General features: G+C 40.5%; 1 protein-coding gene across 3 annotated transcripts in view; it reads right to left on the minus strand.

Moving 5' to 3' along the window:
- CPPED1 (calcineurin like phosphoesterase domain containing 1) overlaps positions 1 to 25,504 on the minus strand; it is a 78,194-nt gene extending 52,690 nt beyond the window's left edge. The window contains exons 1-2 of one of the 3 annotated variants that reach the window (XM_074965423.1): positions 25,340 to 25,504; positions 11,370 to 11,588 (exon numbers count right to left, since the gene is read on the minus strand). In XM_074965423.1, the coding sequence (XP_074821524.1) occupies positions 11,370 to 11,523 (154 nt within the window). In that variant the 5' untranslated portion in view covers positions 11,524 to 11,588; positions 25,340 to 25,504. Of the gene's footprint in view, positions 1 to 11,369; positions 11,589 to 25,063; positions 25,280 to 25,339 lie in introns of those variants that run through there. The other 2 variants (XM_074965424.1, XM_074965422.1) reach the window with 2 other exon arrangements.
- Positions 25,505 to 25,828: the final 324 nt, after the last annotated feature.

Consider the following 25,828-nt stretch of genomic DNA (forward strand, 5'->3'; position numbering starts at 1 on the left):
TTCAGCTTTTAAACAGTTCTGATTTTCAGATCTCCAATTTATTTATTAATTTACTTACTTCATCTTCTCTCTCACCTTAGATGGCAATTCTAGTCCTCTTTGGGCCATTTAATAATGCAAATTAGACACATCAAAGTGGAGAAGGTACTAGGTGCCCAGCAGCAGGGTTCCAGAAAAGGCACATTTGCTATTCGATCCATGCAAAAATTAGATTCCAGAACTGGTGTTTTTACAGCTTAGGGATTCAACCAAACCACCTCAGTGAAGGATGTAGGTTTGAGTGCAGACAAAGACATACATGCCGTGTCCACGTAACTGGAAAATGGCAACATCATTGATATTATGAAGCTGACAAGGGATGCTGTAAGTGCATTAGTGGACAAAAAAAGTCAGCTCCTGTCATAAATATAAAGGGAAGGGTAAACCCCTTTAAAATCCCTCCTGGCCAGAGGAAAAATCCTCTCACCTGTAAAGGGTTAAGAAGCTAAAGGTAACCTCGCTGGCACCTGACCAAAATGACCAATGAAGAGACAAGATACTTTCAAAAGCTGGGAGGAGGGAGAGAAACAAAGGGTCTGTGTGTCTGTCTATATGCTGCTTTTGCCGGGGATAGACCAGGAATGGAGTCTTAGAACTTTAGTAAGTAATCTAGCTAGGTATGTGTTAGATTATGATTTCTTTAAATGGCTGAGAAAAGAATTGTGCTGAATAGAATGACTATTTCTGTCTGTGTGTCTTTTTTGTAACTTAAGGTTTTGCCTAGAGGGATTCTCTATGTTTTGAATCTAATTACCCTGTAAGGTATTTACCATCCTGATTTTACAGAGGTGAATTCTTTACTTCTATTAAAAGTCTTCTTGTAAGAAAACTGAATGCTTTTTCATTGTTCTCAGATCCAAGGGTTTGGGTCTGTGGTCACCTATGCAAATTGGTGAGGATTTTTACCAAACCTTTCCCAGGAAGTGGGGTGCAAGGGTTGGGAGGAAAGACGTGTCCAAACTACGTTTCCCAGTAAACCCAGTTAGAGTTTGGTGGTGGCAGTGGATATTCCAAGGACAAAGGATAAAATTAATTTGTACCTTGGGGAAGTTTTAACCTAAGCTGGTAAAAGTAAGCTTAGGAGGTTTTCATGCAGGTCCCCACATCTGTACCCTAGAGTTCAGAGTTGGGGAGGAACCTTGACAGCTCCTGGCAAGGTTGCCCATTATATATTAACATTTGTTTATTAATTTTATAATAGAAATTAACAAACAATATGATAGAAGAAATTTTAAAATTTCTACTCCCAGAGTAGAAATTAACCCTAAAGCCATCAAATTCAAGAGTCCTATTTTTATTCACTTTGCACTGGATGCTATGGGCCAGTCAAAGGTACTTAGGCACCTAAAGGTGCAGGTCCAGTGGGATTTGCCAACAGAGGCAAATAGGCTACTTAGATTTGAAATCAATGGGTATTACCCAAAGCCAAATTTTCAGAACCTCTCATTGCACCTGGAGAATTTAAGATATAATCATTTGGCCTATGTCATTAAAGAGACTCAAAATTTTGTCCTATATTATTTATTGCATTGCATTATGCAGGTTCTTCCATAATATGACCACCATAAATAAAAATCGATTTTAAAAAAATGAATTAAAAAACAATTTTTAATGTAAGTTAAATACAGGGTTTGGGGTTTTTTTAAATAAATACATTTAAAATTGACAACCTATGTTGAGGCTAAATTATAATGTATTAAAATAATTCTGATTAAATACATAATGTGATGCCAAATTTTAAAAAGGGCTCCAGAGGTGATCCTGGCAGTTATAGGCTAGTAAGTCTGACTTCAGTACCAGGCCAACTGGTTGAAACTATAGTAAAGAACAAAATTGTCAGACACATAGATGAACATAATTTGTTGGGGAAGAGTCAACATGGTTTTTGCAAATGGAAATCATGCCTCACCAATCTAACATTCTTTGAGGGGGTCAACAAGCATGTGGACAAGGGGGAATCCAGTGGATATACTGGACTTAGATTTTCAGAAAGCCTTCGACAAGGTCCCTCACCAAAGGCTCCTGAGCAAAGTAAGCTATCACGGGATAAGAGGGAAGGTCCTCTCATGGATTGGTAACTGGTTAAAAGACAGGAAACAAAGGATTGGAAAAAAATGGTCAGTTTTCAGAATGGAGAAAGGTAAATAGTGGTGTCCTGCAGATGTCTGTAATGGGCCCAGTCCTATTCAACATATTCATAAATGATCTGGAAAAGGGGTAAACAGTGAGGTGGCAAAATTTGCAGATGATACAAAAACTACTCAAGATAGGTAAGTCCACAGCAGACTGCGAAGAGCTACAAAAGGATCTCTCAAAACGGAGTAACTGGGCAACAAAATGGCAGATGAAATTCAACACTGATAAATGCAAAGTAATGCACATTGGAAAACTTAATCCCAACTATACATATAAAATGATGGGGTCTAAATTAGCTGTTACCACTCAAGATCTTGGCATCATTGTGGATAGTTCTCTGAAAACATCCACTCAATGTGCAGTAGCAGTCTAAAAAGCTAACAGAATGTTGGGAATCATTAGGGATAGATAATAAGACAGAAAATATCATATTGCCTCTATATAAATCCATGGTATACTCACATCTCAAATACTGCATGCAAATGTGGTCGCCCCATTTAAAAAAAAATATATATATATATATTGGAATGGGAAAAGGTTCAGAAGAGGGCAACAAAAATTATTAGGGGTATGGAATGGCTGCCATATGGAGAGATTAATAAAACTGGGACTTTTCAGCTTGGAAAAAAGAGACAACTAAGCGGGGGGGGGGGGGGTGGAGGGGATATGATAGAGGTCTATAAAATCATGACTGGTGTGGAGAAGGAGTAAATAACACTTCCTTATTTACTCCTTTTCATAATGAAAGAACTAGGGGTCACCAAATGAAATTAACAGGCAGCTGGTTTAAAACAAACAAAAGGAAGTATTTCTTCACTCAACATACAGTCAACCTCTGGAACTCCTTGCCAGAGGATGTTGTGAAGGCCAAGATGATAACAGGGTTCAAAAAAGAATTAGATAAGTTCATGGAGGATAGGTCCATCAGTTGCTATTAGCCAGGAATGGTGTCCCTAGCCCAGAAGCTGGGAATGGGCAACAGGGGATTGATCACTTGATGATTACCTGTTCTGTTCATTCCCTTTGGGGCAACTAGCATTGGCCACTGTTGGAAGACAGAATACTGGGCTAGATGGACCTATGGTCTGATCCAGTATGGCCGTTCTTATACAAAATGTAATACTGAATAGTGATAAGTTTTAAAGAAAGTCAAACCGCTGAATTCGTAAAAGTCAGTGGCTAAACACCTGGAACCAGAGTTTGTTGAAGTGCTAAACCAGCTTTTGACAGGTGCAGAGACAACGCTGCAGGAAGACAGAATATTTTCTTTATTTCAGTTTATTCAACTACTTCAGTAATTAGTTCATTCAAAGTTAAGAAACAAATAAGGTATTGAAAGAGCAGGAAAGCTTGACTTCCAATCTATGAATAAAATCTAGGTGAGAGATCTACTAGTTCTAATATCCTGAAGGACAATGTCCTAGAGAGCTAGCAAACTGGAGTTTTGTGAGATAGTTCTTCAGGTGAAGGAGGTGTGACTACATGACCCTTGGGGTGAGCTTGTTGTCTGTTGTTGTGTGCTTGCTTGCCATGTGACTACCTGATTGAAGTTTACATTGTAGTTTGTTTGGGGGGCTGTTTGTTAAGCATAGCAAGACTGAGAGCTTCCTAACAAGGCTCTAGTTTGCCATCCTTTGATCCCAAATCCCTTTAGGATTACAAGCGGGAGGAGCTAACTCAGAGAGAACAGAGGTTTAAAAAGCCAGCTCATAAGATAGCAAACAAGAGCAACAAACGGGAGTTTTGCAAGCAAGTTTAAGAGAGGCAGAATGAGAGCTAGATATACCTAATAAAGATTCTCTAAACTAAGACCAGTAGCATTCCCCACCCTTCCCCAAACACACACATACACAAAACAAAACAAAAACCCCAACAGGAGTGAAAATAATGCAGCTCAAAGTCCAGCAGCAGAGCAAGGGCTATCCAGTTAAATGCACTGAATGCATCATATACAATTACCTGCCTTGTGGGCAGGTAGCATATCTCTGCGTTTGGTGCAAGCAGCTAATCACCCTCAGAGACAGAGTATGGGCTCTTGAATTTGGAGTGACTGAACTGGAGGAGTTACAGGAGACAAAGTAGTACACAGATGAGACTTCCAGGGACACAGTCAGAGCGGCCCAGCTTTAGTCAGCCAGCTTCGGCGTTGTTGAGGAGAATGAAAGTCTCAGGAAAGGAAAAGATCAAGCTGGAGTGGAGTTGGGTTTTTAAGGCCTCAGAGAACCACATGGGGATTGGCCTACCAGGTGTGAAGATTACGGATCCCTTGAGACATCTAGGCCAGTGGTTCTCAACCTATTTATGCGGCCCACAAAGTGTTACCTGGGCCGCAGGTTGAGACCCACAATGCCCCCCACCAACTGCCCCCCACACACAAACACCTACGCTCAGCGCCCTCCGCCCAGAGACCCCTCCACAAAATTGAGCTCTCCACAGGAGCTGGGCATGGGGCAGGGACCTGCACCCCAGACCCTGCTGCGCAGGGACCCCCCGAACTCCACCGTGTGGGTTCTGGGGGCTGTCAGGACTGCCGGCAGCCATGGCCTTTAGCACACGGTTGAGCTGGCCCACAACTGTGTGCTAATTGGGGCCACATGCGTCCTGCAGGTTGAGAATCGCTGATCTAGACAGACATATTGGCAGTACGGGAGAAGAGCCGGTGGTCGTGGTACACGTAGGTACCAATGACATAAGGAAAGGTAGGAGAGACATCCTCGAGGCCAAATTTAGGTTGCCAGGTAAGAGTAAAGTCCAGGATCTCCATGGTAGCATTCTCTCAAATGCTTCCAGTTCCATGTACAGTGTCAGTTAGACAGAACTTCAGGGTCTCAGTGCATGGATGAGACAATGGTGTTCTGAGGAGGGATTCAGGTTTATTAGGATCTGGGACCTTTCCTTTTGGGAAGGGAGGAGCCTATACAGAAAGGATGGGCTCCATCTCAAGCAAAATGGTACCAGATTGCTGGCATCTAAAATTTAAAAAAGGGTGTAGAGAAGTTTTTTTTAAACTAAGGGTTGGGGGAAAGCCGACAAGTGCAGAGGAGCACACAGTTCAGACAGACACATCAATCAGAAGTAAAATCTTTATCATCCAGTAAATAAGAAATCAATAATAAAAAAGTTAAAATTTAGAATCTGAATAAAGGTAAGTGAAACTATATAATTGCTTAAATAAAAATGTTTTCAGGTATAGCATACCCTCCTGGCTGGCAAAAAGAAACACCACATTTCGTATCAATGCTATGTTTAGTTGCACATCAGCATGGTTTAATGGTTACCAACCAATGAGAATCAATCTTTCTTTAGGAAAAGAACTGAAGTACAAATGCAAAACACAATTAAAATCAGTTATTTAATTCAAGGCTTCCTGCTTGTTGATTTAAATCATGATTAAAATTGCTCAGATTTAAATAGTTTTGGTTTAAATCAGTCTACACTGAGGACCACATGTAATCAACAGTTGTCCAGTTCTCTCTCACCTTCACAGACACAAAATGTTAGGCTCCACAACTTCTGTAAGCATCTAGCAAATTGTCAACAGTATAATCCAAGTGAGTTTGGCCTGTAGTCAGGAAAGTACTTAAGCACAGGCTTAAAGTCAAGCATGTGCTCAAGAGCTTCCCTGAATTGGATTTGTAACAGTAATATTCTTTAGACCACTGGTGTACAACAGAGGGCCCTCGTGAGCTACAATCATGTTGAGAAGAAAACATGCAACTGATTATAAGTTGAAAAACGTGCTCTTTGTGACCTGTGCTCAGAGATTTTTCAAAGGAAGTGTTTGAATCAGCTGTTTCACTACCAGAACCACTGCCTCCACAACCACCTCCTACCACTTCCCCTGTAGACCAAGGAGCACTCACATGAGTGAGATCACGCCTAGCATATGCTGATCCCTTTCTTCAGTAGCTTCTCAGCAGCTCCCCAGCTGACCACTTGCTGCACTGCAGGGGAGGGATAAAAGTAACTTTGAGTGCTCCACTGCCTGCTTACTTGCCAGGCTGTTGGAGTCTCAGGGAGTGTAGGATAAGAGCTACATTCACTCTTCCTGAGCTTAAGGGTTCCCACAAAACAGGATAGTTCCCAAACCCACCATGTCACCCAGGGGAGCCTGGGACGGTGGAAGAAGAGGAAAAGCTGAGACTCAACACCCAGTTATGGCTTCCTGACTCTCTTCCCCAGCCCAGATTAAGCAGCTAGAGGGGACATTAACTGGTGCTAATGGACAAAAGTCCACTAGGGACCATAGGTCATCCGAGGCTAGCAGAGTACAGTGCACTCCAGCCCCTGCACCAGGGTCAGGGGGAAAGAGAGAAAGGTGAAGGAACCAGCTATGCTGTCTCTACATCCTCTGGGGCAGTGATACTCAGACGTCAGTGATTCAGGAGCCAAATTAGCGATCCACATTCCCCAAAGGAGTCACAGTAGTGTGAATTCATTGTTTCATTTACTATACATATATAATTATTCACATAGCAAAATGACTGACCAAGTATTATTTTACCAACTACAATTGGTTAATAACATAGTAAAAGCATCCTGATTGGTTGTTAATTAAATCACACTGTTTTAATACCACGTGCTGCAAAGCACCTCAGACACATTAACGAACCATTTGTGGCTCAGGAGCCTCAGTCTGAGTATCACTGCTATGGGGAACTCCTCCACACTGGGAGAATTCCCTTTAGCAGACTGGCATTTGGTTTCTGCTTCCTTTACTAAGCAGTGCAAGTATTGACTGTGGCCCCTTAACCCTTTGTGAGGTTTCTTGGTTAACATTTTTGATATACCAAATTATGCTGACTTAATATACACATGGAAGTCTTCAGGAAAAAAAGTTTCCAATGATCACAATACATCTAGTTATAAATATCTAAGGAGCTTGTAGAAAAAGTTATTTTTAGAAACACCTTATACTGCAACTGTGTTTTGTAAAATTCTTGATTTAGTGCCACAATACTAGGTTAACTATTCTTGGTAACACTATTTCTGATTACATAATCAAGAGAAACTTTTCAAAATAATGTTCTGAGTATAAATCAGTTTTAATCAGCATCTATATACTGAGACATTGGCACTGATTACTTAGCTCCTTTAATGGCATGTGTAATGGATAACAAGTGTATTGCTTGATTGCTTCCTAGCTTGGCTGATCAGGATTCTATTCATCACTCCTAGCTGTTGGAATCCTGAGACTTCTTGGAGTCCCTGTTCAAAGGTCTTGACATCATTTCAACCAAAAATCTGCTGTGCTTTATAATTCAGTCATAGTCAAAGCTCTACATACTTCATGTGTTCCTCCTAGTTAAAAATGTATTTAAGATGGGTAGTTCTTTTTATTATTATTTAACAGATTGAGATGGAAGTTAAACATAGAAAAATGTAAATACAATCCAAGAGAGCACAGATAATAATATGAAGTCAATGGATGCTAAAAATGTATTCAAACTTTAATCTGTCATTCTTAAGCAAAAACCATATTGGGAAAACAACTGCAGTACTCTTTGATTAACATTATTTTTGTCAGCTTAAGCGTAGTTTAAAACCACAACTGAACTAGAGAGCTCTTATCAATTTGATATATCAATTAGAAATAGTAATGGGCCAAATTCAGTACTGTCAGACTGAAATCAAGGATTGCCTCCTCTTACGCCTTTGGTGATTTATGTCCATTGAGAAAACTTTTTTTTAGCCTTTTCTCCCAATACATTATGGAACTAAAATGATTAAACAAATTGACACACAGATCACTGGAAAAACTCCACTGAGGAAAAGCATGAAATGAAGTCAGTACCACTTCACTACAAATGTATTAGTGTTGATCCAAATGATCTTGTGTTGAACAGTAATGAAAATAGTGAAATCAGAAAGTATTAAAAGGATAAGAAAAAAACCCAACAAAAATAGTATTCGACCCCAATACTGCAAACACTTTATGCATGTGAGTAACTTCACACACATGAGCAGTCCCAGGTCTGATCTACACTTAAAGTTTAGGTCGACATAGCTAAGTTGCTTAGGGCTACGAAAAATCCACACCTTGACATTTCCACTGACATCACTACAGTTGCTTGTGGAGGTGATGTTCCTCACTGTTGGAAAAAACCCTTGAAGTTGATGTCGGCTGTGTCTACACTATGGGGTTATGTCAGCATAACTACAGTGCCATAGCTATGTGGGTATACTCCCCATTATATAGATATATCCCTGTTTTTTACTTTAGGGCTACGGTGGAAGTATCTGTTGGAATGAATTTTTAAAAAGTTAAGTTTTAAAACCTCTGATTGATTATTATACACTGCAGAAATGTGTTACTTGGAAGGAGGTAATTTTTTAAACATCAAAAAATTAACTATTCATAACAAAAAAAAAATACTTAAATTCTCAAGCAGTTTGCCTTTTGCTCCTTAATGCTGGAGAAGGTTTTCCTACAACTTCACATTCTTGGCATAAAGTGAAAGCACTTACAGACCAATTCAAGTATTCCTATGATGATTTCCATAATCAGCTGCTGATTTAGCTTTACTTCAGTCTAATTAAGGCATCCCTGAATGACAAAAGAATGTCACTCTGATTTTTAATCGTGGTTAAAAAAATATTAAATCCCAAGCATAACAGAAGCCAATGGACATGTGACAGGGTATATTATTTTGTAATCTTGACCCAAACCATACGACTGCAGAAAAGAAACAAAACAGTGTGTTACAAGCACTCGTGTGTGTCAGAAGAGGAAGTTTGACAAAGAGTTTTACCAATTCTGTGGTAAAGTGGAACAAATGAAGCCATCTGAATCTTTAAGTGAGAAAGGGAACTCAGCATGTGATTGCACTACTTTCAAGTTTTCTTAGAAGCAAATGTTATTACAAGGAAATTAGAGAGGGTAATGTCAGATAAAATCTCTAATTCTAATGTCAGGAAATTGAAATTTTGGTGGAGAAAACACAGCAAATGAGTTGTTAAGGAACCAAGATCTTGATTCATTGCAAAATGCCTCTTAAAAAAAAGAAAAGAAATAAAATATCCATCAACCATCTGGACTTGTTTCCGCACACATTTTTCAAAACATTTTCAGTAAATGTTTCATTAGGACTTCTCTAGGATTTGGGTTTGTTTTCAAAATTTTCTTCTTTTACTTGATTTATTATTCCATTCATTTGGCCTTTTCAAAGAATTTTTACTTAAGATTATTCCAAAAGCTTACTACAAATAAGTGAAAGAAAATATTAGGAAAAAAATATAAGACCCCACCAAAAATTTCAGTTCCTCCAAAGCATCCATATTTTTATGTTCATTCATTTATGATTAGACCAGAATCCTTTTCTTTGTACTTTTCTAGAATATTTTTCTGATTGCGTTTCCATTCCACTTGCTGCTTCAAGCAAGTCTGAATGACCTTTTGGGCAAACATCCAAAGAATACTGCACACGATGTCTCTTAGCCAAAGAAGTATTTACTTTAGCATCTTTGTCTCTTTTCAGTTTAGACAGAAAGACAAATTACTGGCTATAAAATGTATTTATAAAAAGTGTCAGTAAATCGTTCGTATAAACTTAAACACATGTAAACAGCAATGTAAAGCAATGAAAGAGCTGTTCTAGTAGGAGCTACACTTTCCTTTAATAGACTATTTCCTTAACTCTCCATAAAGTGCCTAATAATCATGAAGCGGATGTGCAGAATATTGCTTCATTGATTTAAGAAAAATGTTTACATTTTAAACAATGGATTGTTAGGATCAAAGCAAGATATACCTGTACTACCTATAGTTACTAGTTATCTTTACACCAGAAAGAAGAGATGAGACAAAGGTGAAAGGCCAATGAAACTGCTCTCTCCTGCTACTACTTGGAAATTGCAATAGGCTGCTGGCAAAATTTATACAAGGCATAACAAATACACTATACAGAACATAAGCAGTCTTAGCTCTACAATCTGTTCAGTTTAACATTAATGTATTTTATAATTGAGATGACTATTTGATAACAATTTGCCATACTCTGACAAATTTGTTTCTTACGTTTTACGATAAATCAGAGCCCTATGCTCATTAAAGATGCCAGACTGGTGATAGTCAGACCGCAGTGGTTCAGGAGTCAAATTAATGATCCACATTACCCAAAAGAGTCACAGTAGTGTGACTTCATTGTGTCATTTACTATAGTATTATATATTCATATTTAAACAGTGTGACAGGGGAAATATTTAGTTTTTTATACCTGTATATATTCTCACAGCAAAAATGACTGAGCAAGGATTATTATTTATTAACTACAATTGGGTAAGTAAAAAAAAAAAAAAAAAAGTAATAGTAAAAGCATCCTGATTGGTTAATAACTTAGACTGGTTAATAATAAAATCACACAGCGTTTTAATATCACATGCTGCAGGAGACACATTAACATGCCACTTGCAGTTTGCAAGACCCAGTCTGAGTATCGCTGTGCTAGACAGATAATACTGGTTGGAAAAGTCCACTATCCAACCCCCACCCCACCAAAAAAAGTTTCCAGGGGTGACAGTGTACAAATTTCCACGTTCTGTCCTGCCCGAACCTGATCTGTACAGACACCATCTAGAGATGAGAGGATAGATCAGGGTCTATGCCCATTCAGTCCTTAGTCCCTCTGAAACTTTTAACAAGAGGGCTACTTATGACAGAACTGATATGGACATGAGTCCTGAGTAGACAAAATTCTTTTCAGAGGCTTAAGAGCCTTCTTATGTTAATGACTTTCCGGAAATACCCATACAAGGTGAAATCCAACATATCAGTTTTATATTCAGTTACTGCATTATTTAATTTTGTGACTGGAAGTCCTCCAACAGTGCAGCAGACATATTATAGCTAGTTTCTGGAGTGTCCCCTGGCTATAGTCCCTATACTGTTTATGAAAGTAATACTTTTGGTGAAAGAACTTTTACACATCCTCTTAAAATTTTTATTTCATTCTAACAGCAAATTTTCTCTAAGCCACAGGAAGAAGTTACTAACAGAGGCAGAGCTAGCACGCATGAATGGCACAGGAAGTCAACTGGAGAGGTCAGAATACTACTTCAAGTATGGGCTTAGAAGTACATATCCATGAGAACACAATACTATGCCTGACTGTAAAGCTAAGGTAATTATATATCACATCTAAAAATTAAAAAAAGAAAATGGGAATACGATTACCAGTGTACATTAACAGTCTTACCTGGCATACCATGTATGAGGTCACCACACAGTACAAAGAACTTGGGCTTGGGGTTTAACTGGTTAATGGCTTGCACAGCTTGCTCTGTTAATTTGATCTCCTCTCCCCATTCATCACCTCCATTGTCACAGTCACCAATTGCCCAGGCTTTCATCAGTCCAAACTGAGGATCCGCTCCTTGGATGAAGTAGAAAGGGGCTTTCCATTGACCTTCATCATCTTAAAGAAAAAAATGAAATATTAGTAAAATCTTAAAGGGAAAGGAAATTTTCCCTGTATTATCAACACGAAGGTGAAGAGTAACTTTCTTTAAATTCTTCAACAACAAAAAACTTCAAAAACAGACTCCAACGAGAAACTGCAGAACTGGAATTAATTTGCATACTGAACACCATCAAATTAGGCCTGAATAAAGACTGGGAGTCGATGGGGGGTCATTACACAAACTAAAAACTATTTCCCCATGCTAATTTTTCCCCCCTATTGTTACTCACATCTTCTTGTCAACTGTTTGAAATGTGCCATCCCGATTACCGCTATAAATGTGATTTTTTTCACCTGCTGATAATAGCCCACTTTAATTGATTTGTCTCATTAGAGTTGGTAAGGCAACCCCCATCTTTTCATGTTTTCTGTGTGTGTGTGTGTGTGTGTGTGTGTGTATCTATTTTCCTACTGTATTTTCCACTCCATGCATCTGATGAAGTGGGTTTTAGCCCACGAAAGCTTATGCCCAAATAAATTTGTTAGTCTCTAAGATGCCACAAGTACGCCTCATTCTTTTTTCTTTAAATGAAGGCCACTTTAATACAGTAGGCACAATACTTTAATAGAGTAAGCACAAGCATAATATTTCCCTACTACAGATTAGAGCATTTTTATTTATTCTAATTATGCAATGCTGACATGTGGCTGTATGATGACTAGAGAAAAAGTGTACCAACAACAAAGCAAATGCTGCTTAAAACTGCAGGACTACAACATAGCTCAACAGCATGGAACATAAGAGATTCATTTTCAATTATTGCCTTTTTAATTAAATAAAAAATGCACACAACATTTTATGGTGTCAGGAGGAATATACACTTAAATTATTATGTTAAATGCTTTTTGCTCTTACCCTATTAGAGAAAGCTTGAAAAATTCACTTACTAGTGCAAAGCTCTTGCTAGCTAGAGACACATCTCCTGTATAGGATGCAGGACAGCAACCCAGTAGGAATCGCAGCATTCTTTCCTCATTCCCAGCAGCTCTGGGCTGGCCCATACCAGCTGAATTGCTCTCATGAGGCTTGGGCAGGAACCTTCCTAGGCTCAGGCTGGGACCCTCTCTCCTCACTGGGTCCTAGAGCCTGCACTTCCAGCCTGAGCCTGGAAGCTACACTGCAATTAAACAGCCCTGCAGCCTGAAGGCCAAGTCAGCTGGCACAGGCCAGCTCCAGGAGTCTAACTGTAGTGTAGACAAACTCATACGGTCAATTGGCAGTGAGGTCCAGGCACATAACCTCCCACCCCCACTTGAACTTTGGGCTGGTAGTTTTAATCCTCTGGCAATTTTTTTCAAGCCTGCTCTCACACATTTTAGTTGTACTATTTAGACTTACAAAAGGATCTCCCCACTACCACAATATGGCATTATAGGGAGATCTCATATTACTATGACTGAACTGCTTTTCCTCCTCAAAATGCTACACCACATTTACTAGTATACTATGAAATATTATAAATAATTTAATTGCATTTTAAATTAATATGGTATTTTGTGCAACAGTACCCATGCTTATTTTGTTTGTTTGTTTATTTGCTAGCTTCGGTCATTTACATTGGACCTCAAAGTGATTAGTGAGAATTAGAAGGGTCAAATGGAAACCTTCATTTAGGATGTTCATAATGGCTCCTGACTGAAGCCTAGAATAAAAATATACGAGCCTGGAGGCAAACTAAAATGTGTACAGCTTCCCTAACACCCTGCTTAAGGCCAGAAACTTATGGAGGGGAAAGAACAGGATTTTTGTAGTTTCAGTTAATTTTTTGTACTTTTGTGCCTCAGATATCTCAGTAATGGGTACCACAAAAAAACCCTTAGATAATGTAGATAGCAAAGCAGGCTAAGAAAAAATTTCTCATTACTCATCCATGAATAGCTAAGACCATATTCTGCTACAGATAAGAGAATGTGGGTGTCTTAACTTTTCTCTAAACTACAGTACAAACTTTTCAAAAGTATACTGTTGCTGCCCTGATTGTCTAAAGACATTTCCTTGCATTCCAAGTGTTTGGTTTTGGACTACTGCAGCTAGGTTTCTCCTTTTTATGCTCTTCTTTAAGGTATGTCTGACTAGTCTACACTAGAAGCGCTAGTCTACACTAGAAGCACTACGTGGTGCAGCTGCACTGAAGCTCTCCCGACACAGCGCTGTACACACCAGTGTTTAGGTCGGTGTAACTTATTTACATCCCTGAGCGACATAAGTTGTACCAACATAACCTGTGGTGTAGACAAGCCCTTTGTCTTACCCCTTTTAGTTTTATCCTTCCTTTAATATATTTGAGGACTTCAGTAGCTCAGACATAGGTGAGAGGTTTCTTGCAGGAGTGGGTGGGTGAGATTCGGTGGCCTGCGTTGTGCAGGAGGTCAGACTAGATGATCATAATGGTCCCTTCTGACCTTAATATCTATGAATATCCACAATTAAAACATTCACTTGTAGCTGCCTGAAGTCCTGGAGCTTGTTTATTATACAAGTGGGTGGGTTTGTTTTTATTAAATTCATGATGAAAAACCCACACATTCTACCACTATAGTACTGCAGAACAAGGAGAACTGTATTTCCACCAGAACTCTCTCTGACCAGGGTTACCACAGTTCCAACTATTATGTTGTGTAACTGCAATAGTGGAATTAAAATATAATAAAAGGCTAGTGTAGAAACATGCTCAGCACCCCTGGAACTACAGATTCAAATGTTATCAAGGTCAGCTCAGAACTTCATCCTTCCATGGTAGCTACATTGATTTCTAGGCAACCTACAACAAGTCAGTTTTTTCAGATAAAAGACCTTAAAAATCAAAGACAAAAATTTCAAAAAAAAAAATAGGCTCAAACCCATATTTAGCCAACTAAATAAGTGGCTTGATTTGGGGATCCTTTAGGAGGAAACACTTAAAAAATAAATTGTTTAACAACATTGAAACTGAAACACAGACTGGGAAAAGTAACTGCTATTCTTAACGTACGCCATTCCACTTTCCTCTCCTTCAACAGCAAAAGCAAGAGATGTCAGGATCAGTTCTAAGTTATTAACTGCTGCCATTAGACCCACATCCCTTTGCCAAACGTAGGTTCCTACATTACAATTAATTTAAAATGTAATTGTTAAATAAAACAATTTATAGTCTGCTAACGTCATCAATTCATATAGTCATCGTCCTCTCTTGTACATTAATAAGACCTCTAAATCTCACGTTTTACAGAGACTGAAAACCTTTAGCCATTAGTTTTTAAATCTGAAATGCAACCTTTCACATTTGCAAATTAGAAAACTCATTCAGACAGGTTTTTATTCAGAGAAGTGAAATGATCAATCAATCCATCTGTTTTCTATGGAACCCTTTTGGAACTGGCTGAATGACATAACATAATTTAGGTTTTTATTTCATGTGTCTTGCATGGAAAATGAGAAATACAACTGTCATAAAAATCAGTTTACGTGCTGCATCGAAGACCTTGTTTAGGCAGAGAAATCAACTTAGATTTTTTAAAGTGAAATGCTATAAAGAGGAGTTAAGGAAGCCTGCAACTCTAAGGGTTCTAACTCAGCAGACACGTTCTGTGACTTAGTAAGGAAAAGGAGGGTTTGAAACAGCTACTCAGTTTGGAGAAGTAGGAAGCTTTCCCAGGTCAGGCTCTCTGGTGCTGCTTGCTCCTGCTCAACATTTCTCCATTCTGCTACACAATGAAACCAGACCAAATTCCTCTCAGTTTTCACTGCTGCCAGTGAGAACCCTGTAGGCAGCTGTGCAACTGATAAGAATCAAGTCAGTTTCACTGCTGCTCTGGAAAGCTCTGAGCAACACAGGAGGCAAGCACTACAGGAGAATACAAAAGTGGAGTCTCTGGGAAAAGTAATCAGAAATGCCCATCCAGCAGCCCAGAGGAACAAGGAGAAAGTACTTCTCTTTTCCAGAAGCTAGAGAAGGCTGAAGGCTTCAATTTTATCAGACACATACTAAACAGAGGTTTACACAAAAATGAATCACCTGAACGGGGTCAAAGAAAGAATCCCAGCACCCACCCCTTTTTCAACAATTTGAGCTACAGAGTTGGCTCATCACCTGTCAACAAGGATGTCTACTTTTTTCATACTAATTGGTCGCTGGCTAGTAAATTTAGTCCTCTACCTTATAGATGTCTGAAAGTTCCTATGACTTAAATTGTCATGTATTGTCATCAATTGACATGTATTGGTATGAGTGGTGATATGGGGACAGAGAGACTGTTGGGATACATTAGAAAAGAGAAGTTCAGTATACAGAGAGATTCTAGGAGGAGAAGCGGCAGAAGAACTTATAATGGAGAAAGGGAAAGACATATGGGAATGCGAATAAACAGAGGAAGGAAAGGATTGCGAACAAACAGAGGAAAGAAACTGAAATGATGCAGGAAAAAAGAGTTACACCATCATCACCTATTATAAGAAAGAAAAAAGAAGAAGAAATTGAGTGAAGCCAGAAAGGAAAAGAAGATATATCACAACTAGATTCATAGATTCACAGACATTTAGGTCAGAAGGGACCATTATGATCATCTAGTCTGACCTCCTGCACAACGCAGGCCACAGAATTTCACCCACCACTCCTACAAAAAAAAAAAAAACCTCACACCTATATCTGTGCTATTGAAGTCCTCAAATCATAGTTAAAGACTTCAAGGAGCAGAGAATCCTCCAGCAAGTGACCCGTGCCCCATGCTACAGAGGAAGGCGAAGCTCTCTGATTAAGAGAGCTTTAAATTAGGAATTTGGGGGAGATGTCCAGGTAACGTCCATGCCGGATTTTAGTATTGAGAGGGAAGAAAAAAAAAAGTAAGGAAGGATACAGCTATGGGTAGGAGAATGGACATAAGGAGGAAGGGCAGTGTGGATACCAGTCTAATAGGTCATACTGGCTGTAGAATGTCTGTGCCTAATCGGGTATAGATTGTGAGTGAGGCCAAACAGCAAAAATTAAGATGTTTGTACACCAATGCAAGGAGCCTAGGTAACAAAATGGAGGAACTAGAGCTACTGGTGCAGGAAGTGAAACCAGATATTATAGGAATAACAGAAACATGGTGGAATAGTAGTCATGACTGGACTTCAGCTATTGAAGGGTATGTGCTGTTTAGGAAAGACAGAAATAAAGGTAACGGTGGTGGAGTAGCATTGTATATCAAGGATGAGGTAGAATGTAAAGAAATAAGAAGCGATGGAATGGATATGACAGAGTCCGTCTGGGCAAAAATCACATTGAAGAAGAAAACTACTAGAGCCTCCCCTGTGATAGTACTTCAGGTGTGCTATCGACTGCCAGGATCCAATTTGGATATGGATAGAGCCCTCTTTAATGTTTTTAATGAAGTAAATACTAATGGAAATTGTGTGATCATGGGAGACTTTAACTTCCCAGATATAGACTGGAGGACAAGTGCTAGTAATAATAATAGGGCTCAGATTTTCCTAGATGCAATAGCTGATGGATTCCTTCATCAAATAGTTGCTGAAGTGACTAGAGGGGATGCCATTTTAGATTTGGTGAGTAGTGAGGACCTCACAGAAGAAACGGTTGTAGGGGACAACCTTGGTTCAAGTGATCATGAGCTAATTCAGTTCAAACTGAACGGAAGGATAAACAAAAATAAATCTGTGACTAGGGTTTTTGATTTCAAAAGGGCTGACTTTCAAAAATTAAGGAAATTAGTTAGGGAAAAAGGCAGAGGAGGCCTGGGATTACTTCAAGTAAAAGCTGCAGAAGCTACTGGAAGCCTGCATCCCAAGAAAGGGGAAAAAATTCATAGGCAGGAGTTGTAGACCAAGCATCTCAGAGAGGTGATTAAGAAAAAGCAGAAAGCATACAGGGAGTGGAAGATGGGAGGGATCAGCAAGGAAAGCTACCTTATTGAGGCCAGAATATGTAGGGATAAAGTGAGACAGGCTAAAAGTCAAGTAGAGTTGGACCTTGCAAAAGGAATTAAAACCAATAGTAAAAGGTTCTATAGCCATATAAATAAGAACAAAACAAAGGAGAAGTGGGACCGCTAAACACTGAGGATGGAGTGGAGGTTAAGGATAATCTAGGCATGGCCCAATATCTAAACAAATAGTTTGCCTCAGTCTTTAATAAGGCTAATGAGGATCTTAGGGATAATGGTAGCATGAAAAATGGGAATGAGGATATGGAGGTAGATATTACCATATCTGAGGTAGAAGCAAAACTTGAACAGCTTAATGGGACTAAATCGGGGAGCCTAGATAATCTTCATCCAAGAATATTGAAGGAACTGGCACATGAAATTGCAAGCCCATTAGCAAGAATTTTTAATGAATCTGTAAACTCAGGGGTTGTACCATATGACTAGAGAATTGCTAACAGTTCCTATTTTTAAGAAAGGGGGGGTGGGGGAGAAGAGTGATCCGGGTAACTACAGGCCTGTTAGTTTGACATCTGTAGTATGCAAGGTCTTGGAAAAGATTTTGAAGGAGAAAGTATTTAAGGACATTGAGGTAAATGGGACAAAATACATGGTTTTACAAAAGGTAGATAGTGCCAAACCAACCTGGTGATCTCCTTCTTTGAGAAAGGAACAGATGTTTTAGACAAAGGAAACACAGTGAATCTAATTTACCTAGATTTCAGTAAGGCGTTTGATACGGTGCCACATGGGGAATTAGTTAAATTGGAAAAGATAGGGATCAATATGAAAATTGAAAGGTGGATAAGGAATTGGATAAAAGGGAGACTACAGTGGGTCACACTGAAAGATGAACTGTCAGACTGGAGGGAGGCTACCAGTGGAGTTCCTCAGGGATCGGTTTTGGGACCAATCTTTTTATTACTAACTTCGGCACAAAAAGTGAGAGTGTGCTAATAAACTTTGCGGATGATACAAAGCTGGGAGGTATTGCCAATTTAGAGAAGGACCAGGATATCATACAGGAGGATCTGGATGACCTTGTAAACTGGAGTAATAGGATGAAATTTAATAGTGAGAAGTGCAAGGTCATGCATTTAGGGATTAACAACAAGAATTTTAGTTATAAGTTGGGGATGCATCAATTAGAAGTAACGGAGGAGGGGAAGGACCTTGCACTATTGGTTGACCATAGGATGACTATGAGCCGCCAATGTGATATGGCTATGAAAAAAGCTAATGTCTTGGGATGCATCAGGAGAGGTATTTCCAGTAGAGATAAGGAGGTGTTAGTACTGTTATACAAGGCACTGGTGAGACTTCATCTGGAATACTGTGTGCAGTTCTGGTCTCCCATGTTTAAGAAGGATGAATTCAAACTGGAACAGGTACAGAGAAGGGCTACTAGGATGATCTGAGGAATGGAAAACCTGCCTTATGAAAGGAGACTCAAGGAGCTTGGCTTGTTTAGCCTAACCAAAAGAAGGTTGAGGGGAGATATGATTGCTCTCTATAAATATATCAGAGGGATAAATACCAGAGAGGGAGAGGAATTATTTTAGCTCAGTACCAATGTGGACATAAGAACAAATGGATATAAAATGGCCATCGGGAAGTTTAGACTTGAAATTAGACGAAGGTTTCCAACCATCAGAGTGAAGTTCTGGAATAACCTTCCAAGGGAAGCAGTGGGGGCAAAAGACCTATCTGGCTTCAAGATTAAACTCGATAAGTTTATGGAGGAGATGGTATGATGGGGTAACATGATTTTGGCAATTAATTGATCTTTAACTATTCATGGTAAATAGGCCCAATTGTTATACCAATAAAATAAAAACGAGCAGGATCTTATTAAAGGGGAAAAGGCAAAATGCCACATTTATTGTGAATGCAAAAAGACTCATAGTAAGCAGTTAGTTATAGCTATAACATTCCATTCAATTTCATATTTATTCATACACACACACACAGGTTCTGCAAGGTTGTTATCATAGTTACCAGCCTTAGAGTTGCTCATGCCAAGCCACTGGCCAGGTGGCCTGGACATTAGGAGGGAGCAGGGCCTTGTCAGATGCTCATCTGATGCTCCTGGAAGTTGGTTTGCAGAATCAGACCCCAAAGTTCTCACTTTCTAGAGTCCATTTTTATAGGAATTTCTTCCTATGCCAGTCTATGGGAATTGCTTCATCATGCTGTTGCTGAATCAATCAGCAGATGGCACATTCCTGACGGCTCCGTGCTGCCAGATGTTATCTTGTTCTTTGGTTCTCCCATTCTTGAGGCTGTTGGGTGGATTCCAGTCTGCCCTCTGGGGGTCCTCTGGTTATTTCCACTTGACGCCTTCTTCAGCCATTGGACACTAGATTCTTAGGCTGGCACCTCCCTGATCATTCAGTTATTATCCACACCAAGCATCCATCCACATACATCCTCTATCTCTATTTTAATCACAATTGTTAACAAAGTGAGATGAATACAACAAAAGGGCGGGGAGTCTCTGGGTGCTGTTTCTGTTGTTACAGAGTATTGCTTTGAGTCTCTCTGTGTGCGAGTAGTTGTTGTTACAAAGAATTGCTTTGAGAACAGACTCCATCTTAGAATGTACTAACACAATTAGCAGCTTGCAAGTTTCACACATAGAGGGAGAGAAACAGTACCAAACACCAAGAGACCTCTTAATTAGTAATACCCTGGAATTTAAACTATGGGGAATCAAACTCATTTGTGATTTTAATACAGAACTTCTTTAATATGATCCAACACAATGGCCTGTGATGGGATGTTAGATGGGGTGGAATCTGAGTTACTACAGAGAACTCTTTCCTGGGTATCTGACTGGTGAATCTTGCCCACATGCTCACGGTTCAGCTGACTGCCATATCTGGGGTTGGGAAGGAATTTTCCTCCAGGGCAGATTGGAAGAGGCCCTGGGGGTTTTCGCCTTCCTCTGTAGCATGGGGCACAGGTCACTTGCTGGAGGATTCTCTGCATCTTAAAGTCTTTAAACCATGATTTGAGGACTTCAATAGCTCAAACATAGGAGAGAGGTTTATTGCAGGAGTGGGTGGGTGAGATTCTGTGGCCTGCATTGTGCAGGAGGTCAGAGTAGATGACCATAATCGTCCCTTCTGACCTTAATATCTATGAGTTGTAATAAACAGGGATGGGCAAACAGTATCTGGTTACTGTGTGGTTTGATTAATTTTCATGGCATTGTTGAATAATTTAGTCAATAGCTATGTGTTTGTGGTATTAGTTCAGCTACATAGTACACAACAATGAAGATCAGTACATAATATATTCAAACACTTTTTTCTGCTATTTGGTCAATCCAAGTAGTAAGTTTCTTTTTCCAAAAAAGAAATAGGGCTAATTTACACAGAGCTCCACCGGTTTACTAATTCTTAATTAATACTGGGTGCAATTATAAACCAATTTGGTTACACTAAATGAAAAAGGCTGTATTTTGGTTTAAGACAGCCTTATTATAGTGTAGTTTAAATTGATTAGGAACACATTTAAAATAATCCAAGATAAACCACTCTTCACACACAGTTTGCACCAGTTTAGTGTAAACCTCTGAAAAACCCTGTGTGAAGAAAGATTCTTCATAAATCAAATGTTCATGGACAATACTACAATTAAATACTGTATAGCAGTTTTGTTCCTTCAAAACTGCAACAGGCAATGGCTTTTTTGAGAGTGCACAGGTATCTCTAGCAGTTGTTTTAGTCCTCAATGCTAGTGGAGGTCAGGTACATTTGTCATGCCCCTTTGGGTAGGTTATAGAATTACATAAACACAAGGGTTATTCAAAGGGAGAGCATCAGATGACTAGAGATTCCACATTAGTGAGCACTCTTTCCATCTTAGTTGATCAACATATAATTTAGCAGAGTCCAGAGAATTAAAAACTGGCTCTCCATCTCCGTGGTGGCTGTAATGCTCCAGTCTCAAATAAGGCCAGTGTCTGAACAATGTACTGAAACATCACTAATTCCCACATGTAGTCATGAGAAACAGATATAATAGCTTCTCCACAAACATGTGCCAGGTGCAGCCAAAAAAAAAAAAAAGTGTAAAAGTTTTGAACTGAGTTTTAATCAATAAGGAGGAGGATAAACTTTTGTTTCTGGAAGCTAGATTATTCTTAGTGTTCCATGTTTTCAGTTTTTACCGATTTTCACCAATAAATTACCAGAGTTTTTTTTTAAATTAAAGGAATTCAGTTTTAACTGATTTACACCAGTTTAATCAATCCACTCAATATTTTTTCGGGTACTTATTTTTGTTAAACACCAATGCTTTAAGTGATTGCTGTGTCCTGCAGCTCTGAGACTGAAACAGTTTCTCAGTGTAAAACACTGATGGAAGTCAGAAAAAAAAAAAAAACAAAACCCCAATGTTAATATTGCAGTATAGTTGGCTCACAAGGAGACGCTTCCCACCTATTTCTTTGCATCCATCTAGTGCGGTGCTGAATGTAAATCAATCAATCCTCCACAGATAAAGATAAGGAAAATGTGGGACAAAAATGCAAATCTGTGCCTGAATACCAACAAGAAAATCTGTGCTTAGAAATTTTCAAGAAAAGTAAAGACTGGAGTGAAGAGGATGCACTGCGCTGCAATTACTGCAGCATTGAGGTCCGTGCTCGTGCTGACAGAATAAAGAAGCAAGTCGAAAGCAAGCAACATTTCTACTTAAAGAAAAGAGTGAGCTTTGGGATAAGCACTCAGTATCAGGAGCTTCATCAGGGTTTTAATGAAAGAGCGGACACAGTAGGATTGTGTCAATGAATTTGTGCATGCTTTTTGTTTTGCCAGACTACCACTGTTAATTGCAGAGGAGCCTATTGATGAATTTGTGCAATTTATAAATATCTGAAAGAAAATTATGCTTTAGTATCTAAACCGATGGAATGAACTGATGGAACTGTGGCGTCTAGTCTGATTTTTGACAAGTCTCCTGATTCTTTGGACCGTCCAATTCTTGGCCTTTTATTTTTTTATTTCAAAGGGAATTATTTTGTGCTGATGTGACACTCATTCCCTCTGCTGACACCTGTTTTGTCGAAACAGCAGTAACTGACATGTTTGAGATGTACCAACTAATTTGGTAAAATGTGGCCACAACTAACACAGATTTGGCTTCCTACATGGCTAAGTTTGCACAGGAAATTAAACTTAATCAGAAACCAGAGTTGCTACATATTACCTGTCCTGCTCATCAGATTAACATTGTGCTGTCAGCAGCTACTGCTACAGAAGAAATGAAAGATGTGAAATCTTGCATCATTAGATTTTGGGCCATTTTCAAGCATGCGAACAAGTTGAAGGCTTTGTTTTTACACAGTGCAAGACAAGTGCAGAGGCTGATGGTTCGGGGGCTCAGTGATACCACAGTTCCAGGTGGCACCTCAGGGGAACCCGTGACAACCGTACCATGCCATCAGCTTCTGTGATGCTGCTGGCAGTAGCTCTGCCTTCAGAGCTGGGCTCCCTGCCAGGAGCCACTGCTCCCCAGCTGCCCAGCTCGGAAGGCAGTGCCGCCAGCAGCAACAGCACAGAAGTAAGGGTAGTAGTACCGCGACCCATCCCCGCCCACACACCCCATTTCTTTTTGGGTCAGGATCCCTACAATTACAACACCATGAAATTTCAGATTTAAATAGATGAAAGCTACAATTTTTAAAATCCTACAACCATGAAATTGACCAAAGTGAATGGTGAATTTGGTAGGGCCTTAGCTATGGCATTAGGTAAGTATGATCACATTTTTAAACTGCACTATAAAATTCCAAAAAAATTGTTTACGCTACACTGTATTGAACAAACCAAGCATTTAAAAATGTGTGATTTCTTTGGAAAAATTAGCTGTCTAAACTATAGAGGGCTAAGCAGCTTAGCTGAAACACTGCAACTGTTCTAAACAATGAGGAATTTGGGGACACAATTTCATGTGTGTAGAGGGAATTTGGAGGAAAATGTGTATAAAACAAAAAACAAAAAAACCCCACAGCCTAAAGTCAATATGGATCCATTTACAATGAACAGTGTGAAAGCGGAGTACCCAAAAAATTCTGGGATAGAATGCAGAAGGAGTGGATTAGCAAAAGAAACAATAAGAAAAGGAAATGAGGCCAATGGGTAGTGTTTTCATGTTTTTTGAAGAAATATTGTGCCAAAATAACATTATAGGTTAGAGGCATCTCAAAGTAGTTGAGAGATTCGTGAACAGAACAATGTCTGTGGAACAGATTAACAAGGACATTTGGGAACCCTAGCCCAAAATGTGAACAAATATTTTTCATTTTCAGATGGAAGAATCTTGGATCTGTGGAGCCTGGGATCTGCATTTTCCAGCACTTTATTCATTATTTAAACATTTCTTCCATTGAACTTCAGCCTTTTTCAAAAAAACAGAGTAAGTCTGGAACAAGGAAACATCACAGCTAGAGATAGCAGATAAACACTGAACACAAGTTTGTAAGTCCAAATCAATACTGGTTTCAAAGAAGATTTTATTGGCAGTATTTATTTGAAGAATACCAAGTTACCAGATGATATGAGACAAAAAGAAAACACTTGTAACATCCGATGAAGTGAGCTGTAGCTCACGAAAGCTTATGCTCAAATAAATTTGTTAGAATACAGACTAACACGCCAAAAGAAAAGGAGGACTTGCGGCACCTTAGCGACTAACCAATTTATTTGAGCATAAGCTTTCATGAGCTACAGCTCACTTCATCCGATTCATAAAGTGAAAAATGCAGTGAGGATGTTTTATACACACAGACCATGAAAAAATGGGTGTTTATCACTTCAAAAGGTTTTCTCTCCCCCCCCCCCGCCCCACTCTACTGCTGGTAATAGCTTATCTAAAGTGATCACTGCTACTCTGAAAAGAATTAAGCGTTACTAGGAGGTGGTATGAATGGGCCAGGGGCAGTCAATATCCTCAAACGCATCAGCCATGAACTACCGTGGGAGGCAGCTTACTAGACTTAGCAAGTGCAGCAGGGCCGTGGGAACTGAAGAGTCATCTGACAGAAAAGGGGTACTGGTGGCTGATCGTTCACAGCTGTAGGACACCTCAGCGCGGCGGGCGGGAGTGTACGTGGAGCGCCCCCAGCCACAGCTGCCCACAGCTCCCTCCTGCGGGGCTGTGGCGGGCGGGGGCTGCCTGTGACCCCTCCACCATGGCCCCCACAGCCACGGCGCGACCGAACCGCCGCGGTTCACAGCCGTAACCTTCCGCCGCTCGGCGGCCCCGTTTCCCGGCGGCCAGCCCCACCCCGGAGCCAACCCGCCTGCACGCTCTCCAGGACCCTCACCCCCGCCCCCAGCTCCCCCAGCCCCCCGCCAGGCGGGGCCTGCGCACCGCCCGTTCCGTTCCCCCCCAAAGCCTGGTAGCGCACCGGTGACAAAAGCCCGGCTGAAACCCGCGCGCGCCGCACCAACGTTCCGCCGGGTGCCGAGCCCTAGCCGCCTCCCTTCCCCGTGCTGGGCCGGGCGGCCGCGTACCTTCACGAAAGGCGCTCAGCGTCCTGCCCCGGGCTCTCGGAAACACGTCCCGCTCCTCGGCCATAGCGTCCGCTTAACTGCGGCTGCGTCCCGAAACGCCAGGTGGCTGCTCCGCTGCAGGCTCGGGAAACCCGCGATCCAGCGCTAGGGCCGGGCCGGCTAGGAGGGGAGCCGACGCCACCGCACGAGGGGCGGGGCCCGAAGGGAGCGCGGGACGGTGGGGGAGCTGGGTCAGCCACGGGGGAAGCAAAGGGGAGACAGCGGGACGAGCCCTACCTGGCTCGGGCAGTTTTGACCTTCGCTCGGGCGTTTCCAGCGCCGTGTCACGGCACCGAGTGAAAACACCCCGCGCCCTGAGCTGACCTCACCACAGAGGCAGCCGGAGCGCGGGCCTGCAGTGCCCGTGCCCAGCTGGATGGCTCGTGTGTGAAAGCCAAAGCGTGGGCCCGTGAGACAGGAACTGAATCTGCCCCCAGTGTCGTCTGTTTTTAAATTAAAATATAAAGGGATCTGGAAGTTTCTGTGGTTCAACTGTCTCCTTATTTGTGAAACACAGTGAATCGGTTTCTCCCTGAAAGCACCGGCAGGCAACGTAACAACAATCCCCTCAGGCTCATGCTTCCTTTACAACTGGTTTGCAGTTCAGTTCACGGTTCCCTTTTCTCCTAACATTTTTTTATTCAAGATGCTATGCAGCTCTACAAAGCACCTGTTTAAATTCTTTTTGTTTTTAAAACCAAAGGCACAACCTCTCTCACTCTGACC

This window comes from Natator depressus, chromosome 10 (assembly GCF_965152275.1).
Source record: "Natator depressus isolate rNatDep1 chromosome 10, rNatDep2.hap1, whole genome shotgun sequence".
In the NCBI taxonomy this organism is placed as follows: domain Eukaryota; kingdom Metazoa; phylum Chordata; order Testudines; family Cheloniidae; genus Natator; species Natator depressus.